General features: G+C 46.7%; 13 protein-coding genes across 13 annotated transcripts; 7 read left to right on the forward strand and 6 right to left on the reverse strand.

Annotated features, from left to right (window-relative positions):
- Window positions 1–594: 594 nt before the first annotated feature.
- On the forward strand, window positions 595–2,329 carry N7483_001785 (uncharacterized protein; the record flags this gene model as incomplete). Its single annotated transcript, XM_057085222.1, has 5 exons — window positions 595–829; window positions 887–1,030; window positions 1,080–1,186; window positions 1,245–1,379; window positions 1,433–2,329. 5 exons carry the CDS (start codon window positions 595–597, stop codon window positions 2,327–2,329), a joined length of 1,518 nt encoding a protein of 505 aa, XP_056951371.1.
- A 1,124-nt stretch (window positions 2,330–3,453) lies between these two features.
- Window positions 3,454–4,645, reverse strand: N7483_001786 (S-methyl-5-thioribose-1-phosphate isomerase; the record flags this gene model as incomplete). The annotated part of the gene is made up of 2 exons (XM_057085223.1): window positions 3,454–4,069; window positions 4,128–4,645. The coding sequence occupies 2 exons, from the start codon at window positions 4,643–4,645 to the stop codon at window positions 3,454–3,456; spliced, it is 1,134 nt and encodes a 377-aa protein (XP_056951372.1).
- A 662-nt stretch (window positions 4,646–5,307) lies between these two features.
- Window positions 5,308–5,664, reverse strand: N7483_001787 (U4/U6-U5 snRNP complex subunit LSM6; the record flags this gene model as incomplete). The annotated part of the gene is made up of 3 exons (XM_057085224.1): window positions 5,308–5,330; window positions 5,387–5,500; window positions 5,559–5,664. 3 exons carry the CDS (start codon window positions 5,662–5,664, stop codon window positions 5,308–5,310), a joined length of 243 nt encoding a protein of 80 aa, XP_056951373.1.
- Window positions 5,665–5,929: 265 nt separating this feature from the next.
- N7483_001788 (small ubiquitin-related modifier domain-containing protein) lies at window positions 5,930–7,126 on the forward strand (the record flags this gene model as incomplete). The annotated part of the gene is made up of 1 exon (XM_057085225.1): window positions 5,930–7,126. The coding sequence occupies one exon, from the start codon at window positions 5,930–5,932 to the stop codon at window positions 7,124–7,126; it is 1,197 nt and encodes a 398-aa protein (XP_056951374.1).
- Window positions 7,127–7,902: 776 nt separating this feature from the next.
- Window positions 7,903–8,419, forward strand: N7483_001789 (RNA methylation protein TRM112; the record flags this gene model as incomplete). Its single annotated transcript, XM_057085226.1, has 3 exons — window positions 7,903–8,088; window positions 8,168–8,357; window positions 8,415–8,419. The coding sequence occupies 3 exons, from the start codon at window positions 7,903–7,905 to the stop codon at window positions 8,417–8,419; spliced, it is 381 nt and encodes a 126-aa protein (XP_056951375.1).
- Window positions 8,420–8,906: 487 nt separating this feature from the next.
- Window positions 8,907–12,502, reverse strand: set1 (histone methyltransferase SET1; the record flags this gene model as incomplete). Its single annotated transcript, XM_057085227.1, has 2 exons — window positions 8,907–9,010; window positions 9,070–12,502. The coding sequence occupies 2 exons, from the start codon at window positions 12,500–12,502 to the stop codon at window positions 8,907–8,909; spliced, it is 3,537 nt and encodes a 1,178-aa protein (XP_056951376.1).
- A 2,493-nt stretch (window positions 12,503–14,995) lies between these two features.
- gfa1 (glutamine--fructose-6-phosphate transaminase (isomerizing) GFA1) lies at window positions 14,996–17,469 on the forward strand (the record flags this gene model as incomplete). Its single annotated transcript, XM_057085228.1, has 6 exons — window positions 14,996–15,000; window positions 15,060–15,130; window positions 15,200–15,431; window positions 15,564–16,957; window positions 17,023–17,184; window positions 17,249–17,469. 6 exons carry the CDS (start codon window positions 14,996–14,998, stop codon window positions 17,467–17,469), a joined length of 2,085 nt encoding a protein of 694 aa, XP_056951377.1.
- Window positions 17,470–17,947: 478 nt separating this feature from the next.
- Window positions 17,948–18,734, forward strand: N7483_001792 (lumazine synthase RIB4; the record flags this gene model as incomplete). The annotated part of the gene is made up of 3 exons (XM_057085229.1): window positions 17,948–18,035; window positions 18,087–18,252; window positions 18,335–18,734. The coding sequence occupies 3 exons, from the start codon at window positions 17,948–17,950 to the stop codon at window positions 18,732–18,734; spliced, it is 654 nt and encodes a 217-aa protein (XP_056951378.1).
- Window positions 18,735–18,897: 163 nt separating this feature from the next.
- On the reverse strand, window positions 18,898–20,128 carry N7483_001793 (proteasome core particle subunit alpha 7; the record flags this gene model as incomplete). Its single annotated transcript, XM_057085230.1, has 5 exons — window positions 18,898–19,224; window positions 19,282–19,608; window positions 19,724–19,882; window positions 19,979–20,044; window positions 20,126–20,128. 5 exons carry the CDS (start codon window positions 20,126–20,128, stop codon window positions 18,898–18,900), a joined length of 882 nt encoding a protein of 293 aa, XP_056951379.1.
- Window positions 20,129–20,611: 483 nt separating this feature from the next.
- On the forward strand, window positions 20,612–21,405 carry N7483_001794 (uncharacterized protein; the record flags this gene model as incomplete). Its single annotated transcript, XM_057085231.1, has 2 exons — window positions 20,612–20,710; window positions 20,788–21,405. 2 exons carry the CDS (start codon window positions 20,612–20,614, stop codon window positions 21,403–21,405), a joined length of 717 nt encoding a protein of 238 aa, XP_056951380.1.
- A 703-nt stretch (window positions 21,406–22,108) lies between these two features.
- On the reverse strand, window positions 22,109–22,426 carry N7483_001795 (mating alpha-pheromone PpgA; the record flags this gene model as incomplete). Its single annotated transcript, XM_057085232.1, has 1 exon — window positions 22,109–22,426. One exon carries the CDS (start codon window positions 22,424–22,426, stop codon window positions 22,109–22,111), a length of 318 nt encoding a protein of 105 aa, XP_056951381.1.
- A 1,183-nt stretch (window positions 22,427–23,609) lies between these two features.
- On the forward strand, window positions 23,610–25,139 carry N7483_001796 (isocitrate dehydrogenase (NAD(+)) IDH1; the record flags this gene model as incomplete). The annotated part of the gene is made up of 5 exons (XM_057085233.1): window positions 23,610–23,639; window positions 23,719–23,767; window positions 23,924–23,998; window positions 24,089–24,992; window positions 25,052–25,139. The coding sequence occupies 5 exons, from the start codon at window positions 23,610–23,612 to the stop codon at window positions 25,137–25,139; spliced, it is 1,146 nt and encodes a 381-aa protein (XP_056951382.1).
- A 370-nt stretch (window positions 25,140–25,509) lies between these two features.
- On the reverse strand, window positions 25,510–26,415 carry N7483_001797 (18S rRNA methyltransferase BUD23; the record flags this gene model as incomplete). Its single annotated transcript, XM_057085234.1, has 2 exons — window positions 25,510–26,326; window positions 26,393–26,415. The coding sequence occupies 2 exons, from the start codon at window positions 26,413–26,415 to the stop codon at window positions 25,510–25,512; spliced, it is 840 nt and encodes a 279-aa protein (XP_056951383.1).
- Between the last annotated feature and the right edge of the window lie 118 nt (window positions 26,416–26,533).

Below are 26,533 nucleotides of genomic sequence, written 5' to 3' on the forward strand. Positions count from 1 at the left end.
CAGCCATTGAGCTCACCATCACAGCGGACCTAAGATCAATTGATGAGCCTCAATCCAACTCTCTTGGGTGTTCAAATCCCCTTATCGATCGCACCTTTCGTTTTCTGCATTGTAAGCAAGTTTGTTTCTTCTCCTTTTCAGCCATGGTCAATTATTATGCTTCCAAAATTATTCTCAATCTATCTGCAAAGCGATAACATGATTGGAATCAGATTTGGACAAATGATGAGGACATGGCGTGTATTTATGGCGAATAAATCACAATGTTGATTGGTTACGAGGTGGATGAAGTTCCCCACATTTGAAGAAGTTGATGGCGGCTAAACTGTTAAAGATGTTAGTGTTCTTAAACTCTCCCCGCGTTTTTCCACCTGAAGATAATGTGGTTATCGGTAATCGGGACCGAGTACCGGCTTGATTATGCGGCAGTCGGGCGTTCGCCATTCTGTCTCCGCTTGAGCAATGTGCTTCTAGGCCTGTCAGTTTCATGACCATAGGGCAAGGATGTAGTTCAAAAGTCAGGGGTTTGCTCTTCATACGAAGGGAAGAAAAAGCAGAGAACGGAGTTTATACCTGTGAAATATCCATTTCATCATGGTGTTTTCATCGATCACACGGCATTTCAATAGGACGCTGGCATTGTCATGTTCCTTAGTTGCGTTGTCACAACTTAACTATGGATTTGATAACCAAGCATTCTCGACAACACAGTCAATGACTGCGTTTACCAAGCAGTTTGGAGAGTATGATGCTGCGACTGGGACATGGTCAATCCAGTCATACTTTTTATCCCTACTGGATAGTCTCAACTATATTGGATTCGCGGTTGGTGAGCACTCTTGCTCGGTACTGGTATCCATGGAATGCGACTAATGGAAATATCCAGGTCTGGTTATTGGAAGTTTGTTTAGTGAAAGATATGGTCGACGTCTTACTATGTTCCTTATGAGCTGCTACGCTTTGATTACGGCTACGATTATCATTACATCAAGGAGCAGGGGTCAACTTCTGGCGGCGCGCATCTTAAACTGTAAGACTATGTCTTATCACCATCAAAATCGAAATTCTGACCAGTCTAGATGTCTATATCGGTGTCGAATTGGCCGTGGTTCCTATTTATCAGTCTGAGATCGTTCCGACCCAAGTACGAGGCTTCGTTGTGGGTACATACCAACTGAGCATCTATGTAAGTTGTCCCTTGACCCAAAACACATCTGGTTTCTGAGTGCTTATTCATAATCCAGCTTGGAGGACTTATTATCAACTCTATCTGCCGTGGAACCAGTTCTCTAGAGGGGAATCAATCATGGATGATCCCATTTGGACTTTTCTATATCATTCCATTTTGCATCATGTCCCTGATCTGGTTTATCCCTGAGGTAAGATTCTCGGACCCTTCAAAAATTCTATCTTCCAAGCTAATGAGACCTAGTCTCCTCGATGGCTCCTCCTCAAAGGACGAATTGAAGACGCAGAGAAATCTCTCAAACGCCTGCGTCAAGGCACACTTTCGGACGATGAAATCGCTGCCGAGTTATCCTCTCTCCAAGTCGGACTCGAAATCGAACCCAAAAAAGGCGCATTCAAAGAACTCTTCCAGGGAGTCAACTTGAAACGCACAGCGATCGTAATCGGGCTTAGCTTCTTCCAGCAAGCCACTGGCCAAGCCTTCGCAAGCCAGTACGGCGCGGTCTTTGTCAAGTCCCTCGGTACTATTAACACCTACAATTTCACAATTATCACCAGTGCAATTGGAACTGTTATCTGTCTCTGGTCTAATTTCTTCAACGACAAGATCGGTCGGCGGAAGCTATTCATGGCTGGTTCTATTGTACAAGTCGCTGCACTCTTCACAATGGGTGGTCTTGGAATAGCTAGTCCAGCCACCACGCCAGAAAAGACGGCCATTGCGTCAATGATGGCCATCTTCAGTGCTGGATTTGGCCTAGGTTGGGCACCTCTTACCTATGTGGTTGTTACAGAAATTCCTGCCCTATCTCTTCGTGACCATTCACAGCGTGTGGCATCACTGACAAATATTCTGACGACTTTTGTCGTTGCTTTTACTTTGCCATACTTGCTGGATGACGGGTATGCCAATCTACACTCCAAGGTTGGCTTTATCTTTGGTAGTCTGGCGGTCTGCGCTTGTGTTTTTACATATTTTTGCGTGCCAGATTGTCAAGGAAAATCTCTTGAAGATGTGGACCGACTGTTTCATGAAGGTGTACCAATCAGAAAATTTAGAGAAACTCATCTCCCATCTCTGGAAGAAAGCGCAAAGACGTGGGATGAAAAAGAGATAAGGAGTGATATTCGATCTGTTTGAGAATCTGGAGTTCTGAGTCATCATGATGTATACTAGCTAATATATTTTCACAATTCAGTTCAAACATTTGAACCCTTTCACACATGAATATGGGTGTATCCAGTGCTTCCTGACAGTGCTACTGGTATAGTAGCCCTAAACATTGGAAGTAATTTGAAGTTTGACTCCAGAGGTCTAACTTCAAGTTGAATTTGAGCTTGAATTGATACATAAAAAGAATAGGAAAAAAATTGGGTTTGAAAAAACATCTAAAAAGTATTGATGGGATAAAAAGGTTGGTAAAAACATAGATCAACTTGAAAAGGACCAAAAAAAAGATAGGCCATAGCCCTGGAGGTAGCAGTGGCCGTGTGACTTTATATAGATCCGAGATCCTTTACTACGTAGTATGCAGCGTGTGAACTGGTAGGTCTCCACTGGCACATGTGCAAAGGTCAGTGGATAATTAAAGCCCTGGTTCAATAAATTAAATAAAAACCTCTCAATTCATAGGCTCATAGGTACCTATTCATATTGTCTGTTGGGTTGGTTCCATGCACATCCATATTACACCTGGGCAGATGGTGGACCTCGGATAAATAATTTCCCTATATACGGTAAGCGGTGTATGAGGCGGTGGAAGAAATGATTGAACTTATCACACTCCATGATAAGTGGCTTTACCCCGCGATATACACTCTCTAACCCATCGCTCACTTCATATTAATCGACCTTGGAGTCCAGTTCACTGCAGCAATGTCTGAAAACCCCACGGACCTCAAGTTTAATCTTGCCCAGGTACATATATCTCAAGATTTATACTCTTAGCTTGCCCAAATCCAGGGTTGTCTTATCTCATGACCCCTCCATTTATTCGGCATAATCGAGATACTGACTGAAATAGGCATTGGCAGATATCTCTAAGTAATTAACAACAGCATCACATCATAACGCTGTCTCCTAACACATTCGAACAGAGGCGAAACGACTGCAACCGCGCTGGAAAACCATCTCAATGACCTCGAGTCCAAGATCGACCAGTTTTTGGCAGCTTTCGAGGAAGGAGATGCGACCCAGGATACTAGCCCCGAAGACCAAGATTCAAAAAATGTCGAAGGCGATCACAGCAAGCCCGAGAAATCGGGTTAATTGAAAACTTTGGCCATGTCGAATTCGCCGTCAGGGCCTTTCTCTACCACGCCCACTTCCGTGATAATTCCGTCGATCAGAGCCGATGGAGTGATGTCAAACGCAGGGTTCCAAACACCGATACCAGGTGCAGCGATTCGAACAGTCTCGAGAACCACACCGTCCGCATCCTTCGCTCCATCTCGGGGACCCTTAATACTCGTCACCTCGGATGCCGGCCGTTGCTCGATGAGGATATCGCTACCGGACTTGGTCGCCAGATCGATGGTTGTGAGGGGTGCTGCGACCAGGAACTTGACACCATGGTACTTCGCCAAAACAGCGAGGCCGTATGTGCCGATCTTATTAGCCGTGTCTCCGTTGGCGGCCACTCGGTCTGCTCCAACCACAATAGCATTCACGCCTACGCTCTTGTCTGCAAGTAACGCGGCTGTCATAGAGTCTGTGATTAGCGTGGCAGGAATATTATCATGCACCAGTTCAAATGCCGTCAGACGAGACCCTTGGTTGTAGGGTCTCGTTTCCGTACAGTAAGCCCGCCGTAAGACATTCATAGATGAGAGTGAGCGAATAACACCCAACGCCGTGCCGTAGCCAGAGGTAGCCAGAGATCTGTATATTTCACATTATTATTCGGATGATTTAAAAAGAAATCATGGTTGAACCTTACCCTGTGTTACAGTGGGTCAGGACGGCCACATCTCCAGTCTTGGTTGCGTGGGCTTTGATCCATTCAGCTCCGTGGTGTCCAATGCGCTGGTTATCTTCGAGATCCTTCCCCAGCATGTGTTCGGCGGCTTGGTTAAATGCTGCTACCAATCCCAGACCAGTCGCGCCGGCTTCTTTGCTCTGACCGGTCACCAAAGCCTCCAGCTTGCGAGCAGCATCACTCAAGTTGACAGCAGTGGGCCGGCTGGTCACCAAGTAGTTCAGTTTCGAGATAATCAAAGCCTGGGTCTCCTCTGGTGACTCTGGAACCTTGCTTGCAGCACTAAGGGTATGGAGCTCTGCAGCAAGGGACAGCATTGCCACAATGGCAATGGCGGGGGCACCCCGCACCTTCATATCCTTGATAGCATGCCACCCATCCTCTGTTGACTGGATGGGAATAAACTTCTCCACAAATGGCAATTGGAGCTGGTCCAGAATTTCCAGGGTACCCTGGTTGTATCGAATCGCTTGCAACATTTTGTTTCAAGAACGAGGGGTGGTGGGGTGAAGTAAGGTTCGATTGGTTTTCTTCACGTTTTCTCCCATTCTTCTGTCTTTTACTTAAGCTTACCTAACCAACCCAAATTTGGTGGTACTGCAAAAGATAATCACTATGGGAAGTCTTCATAGTTGTTTTCTATAGGAGATCTCTAATGTCTACTGTTTGCCAGTAGAGCTATGCTACGGAATAAAAGAAAAGTGATCAAAATTATCAGCAGCAGCAACATGTTGACCAATGAAGTAGGATTTAACGCCCAGGGTCCATCGGGCTTGAGTATGATATCATGCTCATTATATCGAGGATACAAGATTAGCTCTGAACCTCAAGTGACTCCAGAGTCATGACATTCCATTGCATAATAAAGCGAGTTGGATCATTATCATAGTGCGTGGGGATACATATCGAGAGAAGGTTGCGGGGAGAGGCAAGGGGTCGGACAATAGGAATATTTCGACCATAGCCCGGGAAAGTAGATGGCTAAAAAATGAAAAATGAAAAAAAGAAGAAATTGAACCAACATGGACGACCTCCAATTGGAGACACCACATTGACCACGGGATATAGTGTGATCTTGTCCATGGGGATGAGCATGAGCAGCTTCCATCCAAACCAACGGGTATGCTTGATTCATACCCATTTAGTTCGCAGAGATATAGAGCACTAACCCTTGGATGTTAGGATTGCAAAATGAAAGATGAGCCCGGGGCATAACGAACCATTGTTTCCTCGTACGAAAGCATCACCGTAGTTGCGTCGGAGTTTTCCATTCACGTACTCCTCGGTTTTCTCGAGGGCGATGTTCATATAGCCATCAACTGACTGGAGTTCTCCTAGAAGAATATCAGTATATGAAATTTGAAACGAGGAAAGATATCGAAGAGTATGTACCCTTGTAGACGACTCCGGAGTTAAGTTTCACGATGACAGGCGCGCCGATAATCTCGCTGAGGAAGGCTGAAGGGTCTTTGCCCTCGGATGATGAGCCGTTTTCCATGGTGAGGAATTATTGATATCTGGAATCTAAGGATTTAGCGACTGATCTCACGGAAATAAGCGGGGAGAAAGACATACCTGTGACAGTGAATAAGGTAAGATCTCCCAGTTATCGTTGCGGGTCACAAAAGACCTGAAGGCGGTGAGTGAGGTCATTTGTGATAGCTCTCCGCGCTTAAACAATTTAGTCTTTCCATCAAGAGCTCTCATCTTCCCTCATAATATCCCTTTCCTATTTTGCTTAACCTTAGCTGCAGATAAGCAGGATGCCATTATTCAATAAACCCTCTTGGGCTGCAAAGACAGCAGAAACCAAAGATGAATTTTATTCGCGATCCGAACACACCTACTCCGATATTGTTGCAGCCAACAAGGCGTACAAGAAATCAAGATCCACTCCTAAGACAGCAGAAGCTCATAGGAAATCCGAAGAGGCGAACAGTGATACCAGAGAATCGAAAAGGTCCCGCCTTTCAGAGCAGTCGTTCGAGGAAGAAACCACAGAAAGCATCCCTCCTACATCTCCAATTGGAAAACAGAAAAGTCCAAAAAAGCACCACTCACCTCTCATTTCTCTTGAAAAGACATCCTTCAAGGTGCCGGAGGGCTCAAGCTCGGCCGTGGAAGAAGAATCTTCACAAAATCCGCTCTCAGAAGTCCCAACCGCCTTGACAGCAACGGCTCGCGCAGATCTTGTTGTGTCAACCAAGCCCCAACTGCATGATTCATCAACGCCGACACAGACTCGAAGAATCGATGATACCAAAATCTTGCCACGTGAGATACCATCGATATTGCCATCTAAAATGCCCGCCGACCCAGCAACCCCTGTGGTGGAGGACATTGCCGTTCAAATTCTCATTACCTCCGACATTCCAAACGTCAAACCGTTGATCGTTCACCGGAAAATATCCCAGGGGCTTCGGGAAGTACGTTTAGAATGGTGCAGACGCCAAGGGTTCACTTCAGAAACACAATCAGCTATCTATCTTACCTGGCAAGGTCGACGCCTGTTTGACGTGACAACGTGCAGGAGCTTGGGTATAAAGACAGCGGAGCCTGACTCAATTCTGAGTATGGACGATGACTTTGAAGCAGACCAGAAGAAATTGCAAATCCATATGGTAGCTGTCACCGAGGATCACCTCATCCTCAATCGACCTGGGCTTTCAGAGCCAGGCGAGCTTACCCCAAAACCAAAAAGCCCCGAGGTTGAGCAAACCGAGGACAATGAGCCGATGAAGTTAACACTTCGTAGCCCTGGATTGAATGACTTGAGAATCAAAGCAAGACCGAAGACTTTGGTGTCCAAACTCATTTCTGTTTTTCGATCTAAACAAAATATCTCGGCTGATCAGGAAATATTCCTTGTCTTCGATGGAGACCGACTGGACTCTAACACATGTCTTCAAGATCATGAGATTGACGATCTTGATTTACTGGACGTCCAAGTCAAACCATAAAATTGAACGGGTTATGGGGCAAGTTAATTCATTCACAACATCAAACTCAGATCTTTTTTTTTATCTTTCCTTTCCTTACTGGGCGAGCTCAGCTTGGTTATTTCGCCACTTTTTGGGGTTCCAACTGACCCAGAATTCACGATACGTTTGGTCTTGCTCTATCATCAATCTTCAACTTCTACCAATGATCAAGAATGGTCTATGGAATGATCAAGCTAATAACGACGCCTCTCGGCGCCACTCATTGAAATATTTCTCTGCAAGGTTCTTATATGATTCTTCATATTATCATCATTAACCTGCAGGGCTTGAAATAATGCATTAATTCTACATACAAAATTTATGTGCCGGTGTAATGTATACCTGCTTGTTATGTATATCCTTGCTATGTACTAGAACTAATAGAAGACAAACTTCCAAGGTTTGACCATGACAAAATTTCTATAATGTTTATATTACTGTCCATCCTCAGTATGTACTGGGCAGTGCTGATGATTTGGGAGCCTCAGGATAAAATATATCCTTAGTTATCGATAAGATCACCTGACTTCGTGGGGTGCTTTTTTTTTCTCCGGTTAAGACAAGCATCAAGATATTAGAACTATCAATTCAACTTGACTCTACCAGGAGACTCTACCTAACATCATATTCTCCTTCAATTGAAACTTTCCCTCAAGTTTGATTGATCTATCTGGTTGCGCAAAGTCAAAACTCATTAATAACCTCCCACACCGAACTTCGGCATCCAGCGATACAAGAGAACTGAATTGCACAACATGAAGGTCATTACTGCCAATTTCGTGACCTGCGCGGTGAAGGAGTGCAAGACCTCCGCTGCATCATTCCCGTTGCACTTTCACGATGCAGAGCTCGAGATGTCGGAACTTGATTTCCAACCAGAATTTATTCGGAATGTGGTTCCCCGCATTGACTGGGAAGCCCTGCGAGTAACAGCAAATGAGGTATGCACCACCCTAGCCTTATCTTTTTTATATTGAATTTCTCCGAGTTGGCAGACGCTAATCATATGACTTGTTATAGCTTGGATTCCCTACTCTCCCCGAAACCAAGCCCGAGGGCGATGCACTCAATGACGAACAGACCCTCAAAGATTTACATCGGTTGCTATTGGAAACACAGGTTATGGAAGGAAAGCTAAAATGCGGGAACTGTGGACATGAATACATGATCAAGGAGGGAATTGCCAATTTCCTGCTCCCAAGTCACCTAGGTAAGATCATGATCTCTTTAAGAACTTCTCTATCGCACATACTTATATTTCACCCAGTTTGATCTGTACTAGAGAGATGAAGAACCGATGCGACATGATCACTTACTCCATCGCCACTATTCCACCTTATACTCAAAAGCTGCTCGGCGGATGAATTTCCGCATTGAATTGTTACCATCTACTGGTATATAGATACCCCAACAAAGTTCCATTCCCTCTAGCCTGGAGTTAAAGGTAGTGAAACCATGTCGACATGAAGAGCGGCAAGAAATGCGATACTAGTACAGGACGTAATAGAGCTAAAACCTCGATACGCGAATAAAGACAAAAGACCTCGGACTCAGGAGGAATGATTATTAAGAATAAGAATTCCTTGAGTTTCAAGTTTGCAAATATTGTACATGGTGGAAAATGGAAAACGCTTCACGAAATATTGGTTAATACATGCCTTGAATCCATGAATGTTTTCCTTTCTAAACGCCGACCCGATGAACGCCACGAAGAACATCAAAAGTCCCCGTTTTTAGATTGTAGTCAAAGAAATAAGTCTTAGTTGAGGAAACCCTTGCAGCCTGTTGAGCCACAAAGACAAGGAATTCGGTCATCACTGTCCCATTCGCGTTCGAACTTGTAGTCGTAGGTGAGCTCCTCATCTAGTAGAACATGTTAGTTTTCTCATCCAGTAGTCTATTGGGTTGATGGCATAACATACCTCGTTCAATGTCGCGGAGGGCATAGATGACAATTCGCTTGCTTCCATCGACTTTGATGATTTTGGCGGTGCAATTAGGGGTACAGCTGTGGTTGATGAAACGAGCAATTCCACCCTTCTTGGTAGCGTCGATGACAGTGTTCTCGTCGATACGGAAGAGATAACTACTGCCAATGCCGCTCTTGAGGTAACGTCTTTCTCTCATATCGGCGACCTGTTGACGAACTTTCTCGCCGACATATTCGATAATCATGTCGTTCGCTGTAATATTCTCCTCGGCATACAGTCCCCAGTTGTGAATAGCTGATCGAGCAAAACGGACTGGCTTCTTTCGCTTCTTAAGTTGATTGAACCGGAGCACATCGCCGTCACCGCTAGAGGTAGGGAGAGCCTGTTTCTGGGCATTGATGTCCGCGATGAGTCGACGATTATTGACTCGGTTTGATCGTGAAGAGGATTTGGAGATGGTTTTTGCAGCTGCAATCCTGGCTGCTTCAGCAGCAGCAGCCTGAGGATCAGCCTTGGCCATTGCTTCACGTTCCTCACGAGCCTTTTGCACTTTGATTCGATGGGGCAGATATTTGGACTTCTCGGCCTCCATGATTCTCTTTCGACCTTCAGTGCGGGCAGAACCACTAGGATTTGGAACATAGTAGCCGGGGATTCCAATAGGCTCTCGCGTCGGTCCTCTGGTGGGGATTTTCTGGTTGAGGGCTTTGATCTCCTTTTGACGCCATGCCCATGCTTCAATGTTGCCAATATTGGATGGTACCACATCGGCCATCACCTCCCGCAAGAATCGCAAGTCTTCATCATCCTTAATCAGATGCTGCCATCCGTCCAAGTCCAGAATAATGGCCGGATCATCCTCCACAGTAGGCCGGGGCATATCCGTGGAGAATCCCCAATTGATTTCGGAGGTCGGCTTGTCTTCTTGGATTTCCTCGACATTTTCATCCGGTAAGACGTTTTCGGGAGGAGATTCTTGCGCTGATAAAACGTCGGCGACCGGTTCCTTTGCAAATTTGTCCTCTGGAGGCGGCAGTTCGATACTAGGATCAGTCTCGATTGGTGTAAAAGGCTCTGTACCCTTTTTCAGACCATCCTCTTGAGACTCGGTTCCAAAGAGTTCCAGCTCCTCTTGACGCTGCCGCTTCCGTGCCTCGTCCTCTCCAACAAGTCGTTTTCTTTTGCGGTTGGAAGAGTCATCTCCCAAGTCATGCAAGAATTCATCACCAGCCTTATCTGCTTCGTCTGTGGCCTGGGCACTGCTGTCCGCAAATGACGCAACGGCATCCGACTGGTAATTATCATCCTGCTCGTCAGATTCAGCTACAGAGCTTGCACGGCTAAGAGGACGACTGCTTCTCTCTTCGGTATCTCGAGCGAGCGGAGTGCGCTGGTCATCCTCTGAATCCTCATCGTCATGGAACTGCTGCAAGCGATGATACAGGGGCCGAACTGTTTCTCTTCGAACTGGTTGCCGGCGTCGTTCATCCATGAACGCAGCTCCAGATCGGTCTAAGCCATGAGCCTTGCGAATGCGAGGGAGGTCCAACACGCTGCCCTTGGTTGGCAACTCTGCGCGCGATTCCGGGACTCGCAATGAATGGTTGATTCCAATTCGAAAGGCGGGTTGTTTCATACCCTCCGGGTCGGGAAGGCCCAACTTTTCGCGTCTAGCAGCATGTCGGCTTGGATCCAGATAATCGTAGAGGGCTGGGCCAACAATGCGGGACTTTACATCTTCAAGAAGCTTGTCTCTTAGGTCCCGAATGATAATGGATAGAACTTCTCGGGCGGGATCCAGATTTGCTGCGCGGATCTTCTTCTCTTCTTCGATATCCAACTCGGCCTCCTTGCGGACTCTCTCTTTCTGAGCCTTCGCCCGTTCCTGGGCTCGGAGACGTTCTGGGCTAGGACTACGAACATAGTTCGGATTTCCGTAAGGGTGGCTTTCCATGTTCATGATGTATGTGAACAATGGCTCCATGTGGCATGTGCGGAAACAACGCTCTGTTTCCACTTCGCCTCGTCGGGAATTCTCGAAGATAACGTAGTAACCACTCTTGTCGCATCGAATAGATTTGTAGTTGAAGATCTTGAGTCGTTTTCGGAGGTGTGGGAGGGTCGCGCCGAGAACCGGAACATAACAATGGGCGATGAAGATGTAGGGATCACGCTTGAGCTGAGGCAACACGGGGAGTTCTTCAATCACACATGGGGGCCCTGGAGATCGAAGGCTCGCGCGGGGTCCCTCTGGAACAATCATACCCGGACGTATGGCCGATCTACCGGATGGACCTTTCGGTGCAGTGGGCGGAGGCTCGTTCTTCTTCGGATCAGGCTTGATCTCCTTGGTTGCATTCGCTTTCGCAGCCGCACGCTGAGATTCAATGGCTCTAGAGGCCATCCGCCCGGATACCATGCCATCCCGATCCAACTCGACGCGGATCCTCCGTGTTCCAATGCGTTGCTCCTTTCGACACTCGTGGTACGCACGTCTCGCTGCACTCGATGCTGGAACGGGGCTCCCTCCTCGGAATGAGGCGCTATCTTTGTATTTGATAGAGCAGATGCCCAGCAATCGGCCGGTAATGGGATCGGTTCGGTTATTCAATTCTGCGATCTCACCGAAACTGGAGAAGAGGGCGCTGATGGGGGCAATTGGGGTGAGAGGATCGAAACCGGTCACGACGACCTGGTTTGGGGGGCCGGGGCCAACACTAGTTGCTACATCATATGGCCATGGCTTCAAGGTGTAGGGAGATGGACGATATTTGGCTTTCTGCCTGCAGGCCGATCCTCGGGTATAGTTCGCAATAGCAAGCCGTGGATCGGGAGGGGGTGACTGACCATCAGCCACAGTATCCACGTACTCGAGCTTCCGTCGTTTGTCTATGGATGGTTTGTCAAGCTCTTGGACATACCCGTAGCGGCCTTTGATGGCGGTCTCTAAGCGGACTTGGGATTGAGGAGTTGGAGGGCCATGGATGATAGCATCAGAAACCCTAGCAGGGTCCAAACGAGGGTCCAAACAGGGAGGGGGAGCATTCCCTGAAGAGTTGTCATCCGACATCTTTGATTGCGGGCTCGGTGGTTTGAGGGGAGGAGATGATGCGGCGTTGGTGAGCGGTGTCAAAGTTTCGATTGCTAAATTGGACGCAGCAAGCGACGAATCCAGCATTCCATTGATCTCTCCCACGGCCGTTAATCCCTTTCCCTGGGTATCAGAGAGCTGTTGGATTGACGATTCCTCTCCAGCCAGTCTATCAGATGCCCCGCCCGGGAGAGTGGCGGCAGTGAAAGAGCTTGTCGTTTCCAGGCCATCTGAACCTTTGCCTTGCTGATCTCCTGGGTTGATGCGCTTTTGATCCAGAACTGACGGAGCTGTTGGAAAGAAATCTGCAAATGCGGCCGAGGCGCGTGACATGATGAGATAGGTGGCTACACGCCCAAGACCGCGAAAGCACCAGACAGCATCCTTGATGGAATGAGGTGATTGGATATCACTGGTGACACTGCTATTTTGGGAAAGAGAAAATTCGAAGATATCAAGGTGAGTTTGGGACAGGGATAAAGAGGGTCGTTTTTTTTCACTGGCGCGAACCCGAGAGTTTTGCAGGGAGCACGACGCGACCGAACAGGGAAGCGGTAACAGAGTGGGGATGATTGTCATTTTGATTGCAGGCGGTGAGCCTCCAGCGGTGTGCTGGAGGCACTTACACCTGGCAGAAACAATGATCCTGATGTACGCTGCTTTAAGGGGAAGGCGGAGTGAAAGGCGGAGTGGAAGAGAGTGGAAGTCGAAGGCGGTGAGAAAAGCGGAGAGGGAAAATTGAATTTCCACTGGTCAGAACTTTTAACTATTGAGACTGAAAGAACGTTTTACTTGAACAAAGGAATCACACAGTTATAATATTCTATTAAGGACTATTCACTTAAAACCTACAATATCAATTATCCTAGTAACTAGAGGCCTTGATAAATGCTCACTTTATTTATTAGAAATAGACACCTCATGTCCCGATTAGGCTTACTAGTAGTTTTGAATCCCTTAAGTATACCCCCAAGACAACACTCCATCACTCTGATATAAGAAAAAGTAGATTTTTGAAGATAATGGTAGATAATTAGGTAGACAACTTGAACGATATGTATACTTATTTACCTAAAGGGGTAGGTAACCCTGCACTGGTGGATGCCAGTTGACTACTAACCAGGGAGTACTTCGTATTTCGTACTATGTACGGAGTACTCCGTAGTAGAACTTGAATTGATTGGAGGAACATGGCTTTGTTCAAGCTAATACTGTGTGGCTGATAAATTGCTGATAAGAATGCAGTCATCATTTCAAGTTTTTATAACCCTGGAATTAGGCCACTGGCATTCAACAACATTGGACTTTGGTCTCAACTCATGGAATAATCAGGGGAAATGCCCCTTGTCTGTTTCAAGTTTAGTGCAGTTCCTGTCATAGTATTACCCGACCCGCTTAAATCCCAGGACAGTTTCACAGTTAAACTTGGTAATACGATTACGAGACCACACCCGTCACCCGTGGACACGATGAGGCGCTTTAAATCTACGATTTCCATTTATTAGCCCCTTACTGCTAAATGTACTCTGGGCTCTGTAGGAGAATTTGATAACCTTGGAAAATATGGTAGAGTTGTAAGACAGAGAGGAAATTCTTATATCTACAGTTTAAAAGTACTATTGATTTTCTCCTTTTTGTCTAATTTTTTAATTTTTTTTGTTGGTTCCCTATTTTTTTTCTGTTCAGATAAAAATATACTCGTGCTAGTAAGGGTTCCAAGATTTAAATGTGGCGTTGAGGCTTGGAGACTTTCTCGGGTGTAAAAATAGTTGAGTGGGACGGATAGCTCTGAGACCTGGAATGGGTCCTGCCCTGCCTACTGCGTGTTTAGTGGGTTTTAGTCTGAAGAGCCGGGTTCCACTATGTGTTTGTGCACACATCTATTATCTCAGGATTTCTATATGTACTCCGTATTGAGTACTCTATGAGATATGTCATGATCTGTACTCCATATTTGCCCCCTTATTCTTAGCGGGGTATTCAATTATTTCAATGTTTACAACTATCTTTACAGTCTTTTTCATATATCGATACATCAAGTATCACTATCAGGGGGTCAGGAATTCCAATTCACTATGAAGTATCACAGGGTCAATAAGAATTTTCAGGTATCTGAATCAGTTCAAACAAAAAACCAATTCTTTGTCCCTCCCCCTCTCTTGATCTCCCACTGGAATCATAGATCATAGTAGGGTGGCCCTAAAGTTGTGTTGCCCGGGGAGAAGCCGAAGCCGAAACCGAAACATCATAACAATGCCCAGGTGGACTTCGATCTTCTTCTCCATTGGTCCGTATATGATGTATTGATAATTTATTAAAAACTGCTCTAGCTGCAATTGATCTAAAACAATCCCTTTAAAACCACCAATACCATCGTGAATATCATATTTGTTTTCTCTCTTATAAGGTCTATATATGGTAAAGCGGAGTGGAGTTGAGGTCATTCCATGGGAGCCTCGAGTGAGACATCTGTCGCATTGGCCACAAACTGTGGATTCCCCTCGCTTTTCTTGGTCTGTGATTTTCTCCGAGTGCCAGAAATAAATAAAATAGTAATAAAAATTAAATAATCAATAAATAAAACCTAAAGAAAAAAAAACATGGCATCATAATCACAAAAACAAATTGGGGAAGAGGGAAAGCTAAGAATAATCATACCGCCCCTCCTCTGCTCTCCCCCGCTATAAATAAGATTTCTCCCTTTCCTTCCTTCTCGTCTCTCCTCCCTATTTTAACTTAATCTATCTTCCTCTTTCCCCCCTCCTCCATACATTCTCTCTTTTTTCTATTCCCCCCCCATTCGTTCAATTCCCAACTTTGCCCAAAATGTGGTACGTGGCACTAACCATCAATTACTTAGCGTTGAACACCATTGCTCACAATCTCCTAGTGGAATCTTTGGTTACATTAACTACCTGGTTGAGCGGGACCGTGAGTTCATTATTAACACTCTGCTTAATGGTGAGTAGGGAGAAAGTTCCCATGGCCTCCTGCCCTTTACCCCTCATTTAGCTAACAAACATGAAACAGGACTGTCCCGTTTGGAGTACCGCGGTTATGATTCAGCCGGCATGGCTGTCGATGGTGACAAGAAGAATGAAGTCTGTGCCTTCAAGGAGGTTGGCAAGGTTGCCAAATTGAGAGAGCTCATTGCCGAGACCAAGCCCGATATGACCAAGTCTTTTGAATCTCACGCTGGTATTTCTCACACCCGTTGGGCCACCCACGGCACCCCCTCCCGCCAGAACTGCCACCCTCACCGGTAAGCTGATCCATTCCTTAATGAGCTCTCTGAATGGTTGACCCCACACAATTGTCTCATCCCTCAAAAACAGACAATCTTTAGAAGCTCCGTCGACAGGCTAGCTAACTTCTTTTTTCCCCTCGTCAATAGATCTGACCCCTCTTGGGAGTTTTCCGTCGTTCACAATGGTATCATCACCAACTACAAGGAATTGAAGGCCTTGCTGGAGACCAAGGGCTTCCGTTTCGAGACAGAGACCGACACTGAGTGTATCGCCAAGCTCGCCAAGTACCTCTACGACCAACACCCTGACATCGACTTCACTGTTTTGGCCAAGGCTGTGATCAAGGAGCTGGAGGGTGCTTTCGGATTGTTGATGAAGTCTGTTCACTACCCCCATGAGGTTATTGCGGCCCGTAAGGGTTCCCCTCTGGTTATTGGTGTGCGAACCTCTAAGAAGATGAAGGTGGACTTTGTTGATGTCGAATTCTCGGAAGATGGTGCTCTTCCCGCGGAGCAGGCCTCCCAGAATGTCGCTCTCAAGAAGTCTGCCACTAGCCTTTTGGCTCCCCCTGACAAGTCTCTGCTCCACCGCTCTCAGTCGCGAGCTTTCCTGTCTGATGACGGTATTCCTCAGCCCGCTGAGTTCTTCCTGTCCTCGGACCCATCTGCCATTGTCGAGCACACCAAGAAGGTTCTCTACCTTGAGGACGATGATATTGCCCACATCCACGAGGGTCAGCTGAACATTCACCGGCTGACCAAGGATGATGGTACCTCCAACGTCCGTGCTATTCAGACCATTGAGTTGGAGCTGCAGGAGATCATGAAGGGCAAGTTTGACCACTTCATGCAGAAGGAGATCTTTGAGCAGCCCGAGTCAGTTGTCAACACCATGCGTGGTCGTCTGGATGCTGTTAACAAGGTTGTTACTCTGGGTGGTCTTCGCCAATACATTTCGACCATTCGCCGTTGCCGTCGACTCATTTTCATCGCTTGCGGTACCAGTTACCACTCCTGTATGGCCGTGCGTGGTGTGTTTGAGGAATTGACCGAGATCCCCATTGCTGTGGAGCTGGCCTCCGATTTCCTGGACCGACAGGCTCCCGTCTTCCGTGACGATACCTGTGTGTTCGTTTCCCAGTCTGGTGAAACCGCTGACTCCCTGATGGCTCTCCGTTACTGTCTGGAGCGTGGCGCTCTGACTGTCGGTATTGTGAACGTCGTCGGATCCTCCATCTCCCTTCTCACCCACTGTGGTGTTCACATCAACGCTGGTCCCGAGATTGGTGTTGCTTCCACTAAGGCCTACACTTCTCAGTTTGTTGCTATGGTCATGTTCGCCCTGTCCCTCAGTGAGGACCGTGCGTCAAAGGCCAAGAGACGTGAGGAGATCATTGAGGGTCTTGGCAAGATCTCTGACCAGTTCCGCTCGATCTTGAAGCTCAACGAGCCTATTAAGGAGATGTGTGCCAAGTTTTTCAAGGATCAGAAGAGTCTCCTCCTTCTCGGCCGTGGTGCCCAGTTCCCCACTGCTCTCGAGGGTAAGCCTATTTCCCGTGTTCTCTGATTATTTCTTTTCAGCCCGATACTAATTGATTGTTTACAGGTGCACTTAAGATTAAGGAGATTTCTTACCTCCACTGTGAGGCTGTCATGTCTGGTGAACTCAAGCACGGTGTCTTGGCCCTGGTGGACGAGAACCTGCCTATCATTATGATTCTGACTCGTGACAACCTGTTCACCAAGTCTCTGAATGCCTACCAGCAGGGTAAGTGAAGATTATCCCCTGTGTATTGTTTGCTATATCAAATACTAATATGAATTGTGTATAGTTATTGCCCGTGCTGGTCGCCCCATTGTTATCTGCAACGAGAACGACCCTGAATTCTCCGCCGCCCAGACCGAGAAGATTGTGGTTCCCAAGACTGTGGACTGTCTCCAAGGTCTCTTGAACGTCATTCCTCTGCAATTGATCTCTTACTGGCTTGCAGTTGGTGAGGGTCTCAATGTGGACTTCCCCCGTAACTTGGCCAAGTCTGTGACTGTCGAGTAAGGGGACTGGGTGAAATATGTTTTAGAGAGTTTTGGAGTAGACGACTGCCATGATCTTCATATTTTTAGGGTGTTTTGAACTATCCTTTCTTTTAATGTGTTCGTTTTAGCTTTTCAGGAGAATGGAATCTGTTTTCATGCATTTATAAACTGTAAAGATCTAATTATCCACTAAGCCCCTAAGTAATATGAACCCATTAATCCCCAGCATAGTTCTATTTTATCTAGATCTAGCTTTGTTGAATCATCCCTTGTTGAAAGTAGTCCATGGACTGTAGTGTCTACACCCGGGCATAGTGTTCCATATCCGGCAGTGCAGGGACCATTCCGCCTTCCCCCCCTCCCACCATGAATGCGGGATGTTTTCGTCGCGGGAACGCTGCTCACCCCAGACAAGCACCAGAACTTCATAAAAACAGAATCTCCCCGGATCTCTCCTCTTATACCAATCTTTCCACCCCACCTTCTATCCTCATATAATGTCACCTATCAAGGGACCCGGCGAGGCTCAAAGCCATGATGGTGAGAACGACACTCCCCTTGCCCCGCACGCGACGACGAGCTCGAGTGCTCGGAACCACAACTAAAGAAACCAAGCACCTTACTAATTCCATATAGGCTCCGGTCTCCGCGTTGCCATTATTCATGCTCGGTGGAACGATAAGATCATTAGTGAGCTGGTAGCTGGAGCTAGAAGAAGCTTACTGGCCGGTGGAGTTTCCGAGGATAACATCACCATTGAGACTGTTCCAGGAAGTTACGAATTACCTTATGGAGTGCAGCGGTAAGCATCTACCATCCCAGTCCTGCAGTTGAAGGATATATATCTCCATATCTAGAATCATATGCTCATTCCCACTCTACAGTCTGTACGCCGCCTCCCAGGTTCAGGCCAGCTCCTCCGGCGAAGGCATCAGTGCCACGGACCTTTTATCAGCCTCGACTTCTGATCTGAGCAAATCCGCAACCGGCACACCCAAGAAGCCCTTCGATGCCATCATTGCCATCGGTGTTCTGATTAAGGGTGCTACCATGCATTTCGAGTATATCGCCGATGCTGTCAGCCACGGACTGATGCGGGTTCAACTGGATTCTGGCGTTCCGGTCATTTTTGGTCTGTTGACCGTTTTGACTGAGGAGCAGGGTCTGGAGCGTGCTGGATTGGGTAGCAATGGAATGCATAACCATGGTGAGGATTGGGGTAGTGCTGCTGTTGAGCTTGGTGTTAAGAGACGGGAGTGGTCTGAGGGCAAGATTGCCGTGTAATATGGACACTTCAAAGAATTTTGGCGCAAACAAATGAATCAAAGCAAAAAAAAATATTCTACGTTATCTTTTTTTGAACAAAGATCTATACGATTGTTATGAGGAAACTCTGATCGGTCAGATTAAAGATTTGCTAGCATATCATGATCTATTGCTTCATTCCTTATTCCTCCATTTGCTCTCCTTGGCCCTTCTCTTCCTCATCTTCATCCTCGCCCTCTAGTTCCTTCTTTGCGAACTTCTCGGCCTCTTCCCGAAGCTCCTTGGGGACCTCCTCATGTCGACCCTTAGTTGGGCCATCGAGGGAACTAATCCAGGACATCTCGAGCTCGAATTCTTTGTCCTTACTATCTTGATGAGCGACGTAGATGATACGCGCAGCCTCCTTAACACCATCCAATAGCGAAAGGTTACCGGAAGTCAGATCTAACTTTTCCAGCTCAGCCTTAGCTGCTTGTCGGCCCTTGCCGGTAGCCGCACCATAGTATCCCTGTTTAAGTTATCAGCGATAGCTCAACCCCAAATAGAAGTAGAGAAAAAAACGTACCCAGTAAAGTCCACTAGGCTCAATCATGTAAAGAGCAGGTCCTCCAGCTGGAGTACCTTCAACCTTTCCACCAGCGCCTGACTTGGGGCCAGTACCGACCTGACCATCAACAGCCAGCTCTGCTTCACTGTCCCATCCGCCAACGATAGATGTCACACCGAACGGTCGCACACTGGAGTACAGGGTGTATGCTTGTACGTAGCCACCGAGACGGTTCGCAAGCGCTGAGGTAGGAATGGGGGCCTTGTATGTACCTCTCCAGGAGGAAGCTTCGTCTCGAGCTCTGGATACGAAATGACGGCCATCGGGAACAAGGCCAGCAGAGACCTACATTAAAGTAAAGATGTTAGAAGGAATTCAGAATTGAGGTCGGTTTCCGGGGGATGGAGAAATGGCATATAATAATAACACGCGTGAGCGATGATTTGGAGTAGGTGCTTACAATGCCAACATGACGATCCACTGTCGCGATTCTCTTATTCGCACCGGGCTTTAGAAGCTTGCTAGTGATGATTTTCTCGACTGCGAGCACTACACCATCCTTGCACCGGATGCCAACAGCTGTTCCGCCATTCTCAACAGCTTTGACGGCATATTCCACCTGCGGAGGTTAGATTAGCGGGTTAAGGTCCAATGTCATCCGAATAGCTAAGTGCAAGCCACTTAAGGATATGTATGTTCATTGCGGTGACCGTACCTGGAAGTTACGGCCATCTGGCGAGAAGACCGAGTTCGAGAGATCGTAACCTGTACCGATTGACGTCTACCGGGGCGGTGTTAGCTATATAACATATGAAGGAATTCCCAAGAGGAAAGGGGGATAAGAATCGCAAAGTAGACTCACCATGATTTGGGCGTGAGGAATGAATCAAGTTTGCTAGAAAAGGTTGATAGAAATGAGAAGTTGGATAGGAAATAACGCGTAGCTTTTCCCTTCGGACCTGGATGACCCTCTCGAGCTGGAAGGTCCCAAGAGCTGCGTCACGGGAGTTGCCTGGATCACATGATTATGTAACTTTTATATGGTAATATATTGGTAATACAGGTATCATGTGAGTGTATTATTACCGACTCAGGGGTTCCACTTTCTGCCTCGACTGCCTTAAATGGGCAGTTTTGCAGCCCGAATGTACTTGAAATTTTGGGCATCACCTATTTTTCTGATATATAGTGGGGTGGATATCTTCTAACTTAATGTTCTAGCTCTTTTGTCTTTATTTTCATCATCCGATATACCTACTTCCTTTCATCCTAGCTTCTATCGAGAATGTCGCCTTATTGAAACCCACGAACATACTATATTGCCCCTCAATATACACTCAACTTGATCATGTCCTCTTCTATCCTCCACCAGTGTCCCTTTTGCGGCCATGTCTCTGATATTTCCCTCTCATTACCATCATTCATTGAGAATCCCCACTGTATCCAGGTATATTAATCTATCATGAAATCTAGATCTATTGAGTCGCACCCTGACAGCGGGGGACTTTCTTTTATTGAATCTAGTGCGGTCTATCCGTCTCTGAAAGCAACGGAAAAATTCAAGACGAGTTGGCAGCTCTATTTGATCAACACATGGCGATAGAGTCTCGTCCGGAGCCCCAACTTCCAACCCCAACCTACAGCATTTCGCAACACTATCACCACTCCACCCACGTAGTCTCTACCCCGAAAGCCCCAGTTCAAGCCCCTCCGACCCCGAGTCCGATAGATACCCTTTGGCAGCATGGAATCGACCCAAGTACCTTAGGACCTCGTCAACTCGACCTATTCATCCACGCGGATATGGAGCAACAACAGCGTTTGGTCCAAACGTGGCAGGTGTATGCACGATCCTCGGGGACTCTGGTGGATTCATCTGAGCCGCGGACTGTGGATATGGAGATGTCTATGGATGATGGTAAAGCAGAGGCGGAGCCATATATGGCTGCTGGGTATGACAACTCGCCGCGTACAGAGCCTAGTACTGGACAGCAGTATAGCGGAGCTACAGACCCAGTTTATAAGGGCCACCATTGGTGGGAGATGGCTCAGAATGGACCGATGGAGTCACAGTATGGGGCGTTTCAAGAGAGAAATCGGTGTGATATGGGTGGTATGGCTCATCCGTCTTTGTTTCATTAGTCCGAGTCACTAGTTTTAATTCATAGATACTGCATGGCTGTCAAAAACTTTCAAACTTCTCTGTAATACTACTACACAGTCTCTAATTGCCTTTGATACTGATTAGTTATATTTACCTGTTACATGAGGAACAACATCATACTCCCGGAAAGAATCATTGAGACCATGGTTTTATCCAAACTCTACGATATGGCTCTGATCTCAACGTTGTGCATCTTATCAGATCGAAGTAGATAACCAATTCCTCCATCAGACAGCTAGATTAACTACACAGATTCGAAGAACTATACAGCAGTCCAGGCAGTAACTAAAAGCCTACTATGAATGATTGAACTTGAATTCTTGACGATCGTCGAAGCAGTTTGTATTGCTATCTAAGCATTTGCATAAAACCCCCGTTTCAAATAAGGTTTTCCATTTCATTCAAACTGAAGAAGAGCCTTCCATGGCCGAGAAAAAAAAGGAGTGTCCACCATGGCTTCCATCATGCTCAACCCATAATCCAATCAGAGAAACGTCGAAATGTCGAAAGCAGATTAAGCACCGAGTGCAGTCGAACATAGCACAAATCGCCAGGAAATTCAATCATACTCGCAGAGCATGAGGAAACATCCGGCAGTAATCAAAGGACATAAAATCCTGGACAAATCGATTAGCCAAACATTCAAATCTTGGAATGATTATATCAGGGAATAACTAACCTTTACTCCTGGCCAATAGCAGCCATAGCCTCAGCGAGAGCATCAGCAGAGCGCTTAACCTCGTCAACAGCGAGAGCAGCACGCTTGACCTTGTAGCAAGGCTGGCCGGGGTGGTCACACCAGCTAGTCATAGCCTCGGGCTCAGCCTCGGCCATAGCCTCAGCAAGAGCCTCAGCAGAACGCTTAATCTCGGAGGAGATGTCGGCAGTACGCTTCATCTTATAGCAAGGCTGGCCAGGGTGGTCACACCAGCTGGTCATAGCAGCGGCAGAGGCAGTGGAAGCAGCCATAGCGGCGAGAGCAATAGTGAGAAACTTCATGATGACAAGAAGCGAATTGGGAGGTTGGAATGAGATTGGTAGTTGTGGGTTGTAATGAGTGGGACGATGATCGTGAAGAACAGAATTGATGAGGAAGAGGATGAAGTATTTATACTTGAGAAGTCAAGGTCCTCTGTGAGTTACAGGAGATTGAATTCCCTGGGGATTAACCTGCAAGTCTTTCATGGCGTAGCGAAGTCTGGGGGAGGCGTCTATTGAGATCCCAATTGGGGTCTTATTGAGCCCTGAATTGGGACACCTCCCAAGTCATGTGTTTGTGATTCACGACCACAGACCCAAGAATTTGTCTCATTTTTTGAGATTTAATTTGGAGGTTTCTTTCATGGACCTCTTGATACCTTGTGCAGGATTCGAAGCGAGGTGAGATTTACGAGTCAGACTGAAGAGGGTGAATCGAATTGAAAGAGATATCGGAGATTGGCGTGCAAAAACACGTTTGCCATTACCGCAATAGGTGCTGAATAGAAAAGTAGTGAAAGGAAAAAGTGGAGGAGAAGGAGGAGAAGGTGACTCGGTTTACCCAAAGTGGGTGTCAATAAGAAGTATGTATACATAGTGAATGATGATTGGTTGAGATCAGATGGGATCCACCTTCCTATTGTGGACTGATCAGTTGACCAAAAATATACTAGTAGTAGTAGAGCACCATACTAAATAATACCTAGTACTAAATACTATTGATTATGCAGAGAAGCATATACCATACTCGATATGCAATCCTGAATCCATTGTTACTCTATAAAATTGTTGTTTCAAACTTGAATCATGTAGATCCCTCGGCCCCTTATACATCGATAGTCCGTACCCACATCTGTAAGTCAATATGCATGTGCCAATATCATAGCACTTGAGAATAGAGGAACTCAAAAAGAAAATATAAAATAAGGATAATATCACTTGAGTATATTCAAATGTTCAAATATATAAAATTATAACTTGAACTATGATATAAATTCATACTACAGTGTATACATGTCTCCATAGATAAGATCGGGCCGGTGAGCTGTTCAGTCGCGCGATGCCGAGCCCATCCGGAAACCTTTTTTTCCGTTTTCCCTTTCTCTTCCTCTTCCCTTTCCATCTCCAACCGCTTCTTTCCCCACTCCCAGGGAATTTCCATTTTCTCAAGTTTTTTTTTGGTGATTTTACAATTTCAGCCAAAATGTTCTCTCGATCTGCTCAACCTGCCCGAGTATGCGACCCTACTTCCCCTGGTTTCTTTCGGCTTATCGCCTTTTTCTGCGCGCGCGCAGGCTAACACCCAAATTCAGACCCTGCTTCGCGGCGCTCCCTCGGCTGCTCGCTCAATCCCTACTCGATGTACGCTATTCACTTTTTTTCCTCTCAATATTCGGTTATTGGAAATCTGGGCACAAAATCTGCGCAAAAAAAGAACAAAGAAAATTCACGGGGCGCAGTTGTGGTGCGCAGGGCGCAATTTTGATTGGTGATATGCTAATTTCTTCCCGCGAATAGCCTTCGCGACCGTTCAGTCCGATATCTTCAAGCCCACTAAGTACGGTGGAAAGTACACCGTCACTCTTATTCCCGGTATGCCGAATTGCTCTTTTTTTAGCTTCCTTCCCTCGTGGGTTTTAAGTGGAGCCTCCAAATTAATTTGCTAACGGGATCATATTCTAGGTGACGGTATTGGTGCTGAGGTTGCCGAGTCGGTCAAGACCATCTTCAAGGCTGACAATGTTCCCATTGAGTGGGAGCAGGTTGATGTGAGTGGTGTTGACACTGGCAACAAGCACTCTGAGGAGTTGTTCAAGGAGTCCATCGCTTCCCTCAAGCGCAACAAGCTGGGTCTTAAGGGTATTCTCCACACCCCGGTGGAGCGCTCCGGTCACCAGTCGTTCAACGTCGCTCTCCGCCAGGAGCTGGACATCTACGCCTCTATCTCTCTGATCAAGAACATCCCCGGTTACGAGACCCGCCACAAGAATGTCGACCTTTGCATCATCCGTGAGAACACCGAGGGTGAGTACTCTGGTCTGGAGCACCAGTCCGTTCAGGGTGTTGTCGAGTCCCTCAAGATCATCACCCGTGCCAAGTCCGAGCGCATTGCCAAGTTCGCCTTCAGCTTCGCCCTCGCCAACAACCGCAAGAAGGTTACCTGCATTCACAAGGCCAACATCATGAAGCTGGCCGATGGTCTCTTCCGCAGCACTTTCCACAAGGTCGCCGAGAACTACCCTACCCTCGAGGTTAACGACATGATTGTCGACAACGCCTCCATGCAGGCTGTCTCCCGTCCCCAGCAGTTCGATGTTATGGTTATGCCTAACCTTTACGGTGGTATCCTTTCCAACGTCGGTGCTGCCCTTGTTGGTGGTCCCGGTGTTGTTCCCGGTTGCAACATGGGTCGTGATGTTGCTGTCTTCGAGCCCGGTTGCCGTCACGTCGGTCTCGACATTAAGGGTAAGGACCAGGCCAACCCCAGTGCCTTGATCCTGTCCGGTTCCATGCTTCTGCGTCACCTTGGTCTGGATGACCACGCCAACCGTATCTCCAAGGCTGTTTACGATGTTATTGGTGAGGGGTAAGTTAAACATTCTATCCCAGTTTTCTCATGAAGATCAATGACTAATTCTCCTACAGTCAGACTCGCACTCGCGACATGGGTGGTCAGGCTACCACTCACGAATTCACCCGTGCTGTCCTGGACAAGATGGAGGCTGCTCTGTAAATTCATTGAAAATTGCCCCCATGATTTCCCGCTACGACCGGGGATTACCTGAGCTGGTATTGAAGCCAGACTTGTAATCCTCCATTATGTATTATCTTTCATTCTATTTAGCTCATATGTTCCCGCAAGTTATAGCAATAGACACTTATTGGACTTTACCAAGACAACAAGCTCCATTTTAGATCCAATGCTGCAAAATACTACACCAGAATACTCGTAGGTTTATATGAAAGTTCTCAGATGGATGGTATGGATGATAAGGGGTATCAATTGAGGTAAGAAAAAGAGATAGAACTTTTGTAGTTGTCAAGCACAGCATAAAATTCGTAGAGTCGCCATGTTAGTTCGAGAGCATCCAGACAAAACCGACTTAAAAAGCGATTCGTCGCTTGCGGCCAGTATACTTGGAGTTCTGCTTCACAACCTTTCCCTTCCGTTCCATCTGCTCCTTCTTCTTCATAATCCAAGCCCGATCACCCTTCTTAGCCGGACGAGCATTATTGATCTCCATAGCCTTACGTCTCGCATCCAAGACATTCACATCCTCCATACCATTAACCACACCAGTAATATCACCCGACAAACCACCACCACCAACAGTAAGAACCAAATAGATCTTACTGTTCTTAGTACCAGGATCATCCTCAAGCATACCAGCACCAAAGCCCGCCTTAATAGCCGCACCACTAATCATGCTCCGTTGCACATCATTCTTAGGATAGAACTGACAAACCGCACGACCACCTCTGCGCAGACTAGCATAAAGACCCTCAAAGAATCTCTTCAGTCGTCCCTCAGGACTAACATCACTTGTTTCGGCATTACATAGCCACTGGATAGCAGAGATGCTAATGGCCGCATCAAAGGAACCAGGACGGAATGGAACACCTTGACCGATATCCGCGAGGAATAAATCGCCCTCGACTTCGCGCTGAAGTGCAACGTCCAACATGCTCGGTGAGATATCCATTCCAATCCATGTGTGTGGGCCACCGTCTTCGGGGGCTTCTTGCGAGAGAATATCGCCTGATAGTCCGGAACCGCAGCCGATGTCGAGGATAAAAGATGGGGATTTCAGATCGAGGAGTTCCAAAGCGCGGTTGGTCATATCCGCTTGAATATTCCTGATACGCGACGAGGTTGTATATTTGCGGGATTCATTGTCGTTGTAGAAAAGGTCAGGTGGCCTATTATTAACAGTTAGATTTCACATTTCTTTCTCTCTGAAATATTTAAAGAAGGTAAAAACACACAGTTGATCTTCAGGGCGCGACATCGTGGGCAATTTGTGAATAGTAGAAAGATAAGTCAACTTTTTTTTTGATTAAATTTCTTGAGATCGGTGGGGATGTTGATGCCTCAGGCAGAAGTATGTTTCCCCGAAACGTAAACGT

Source organism: Penicillium malachiteum (assembly GCF_028827825.1).
Source record: "Penicillium malachiteum strain IBT 17515 chromosome Unknown utg000001l:1.0-8184562.0:1.0-8186909.0, whole genome shotgun sequence".
NCBI lineage: Eukaryota > Fungi > Ascomycota > Eurotiomycetes > Eurotiales > Aspergillaceae > Penicillium > Penicillium malachiteum.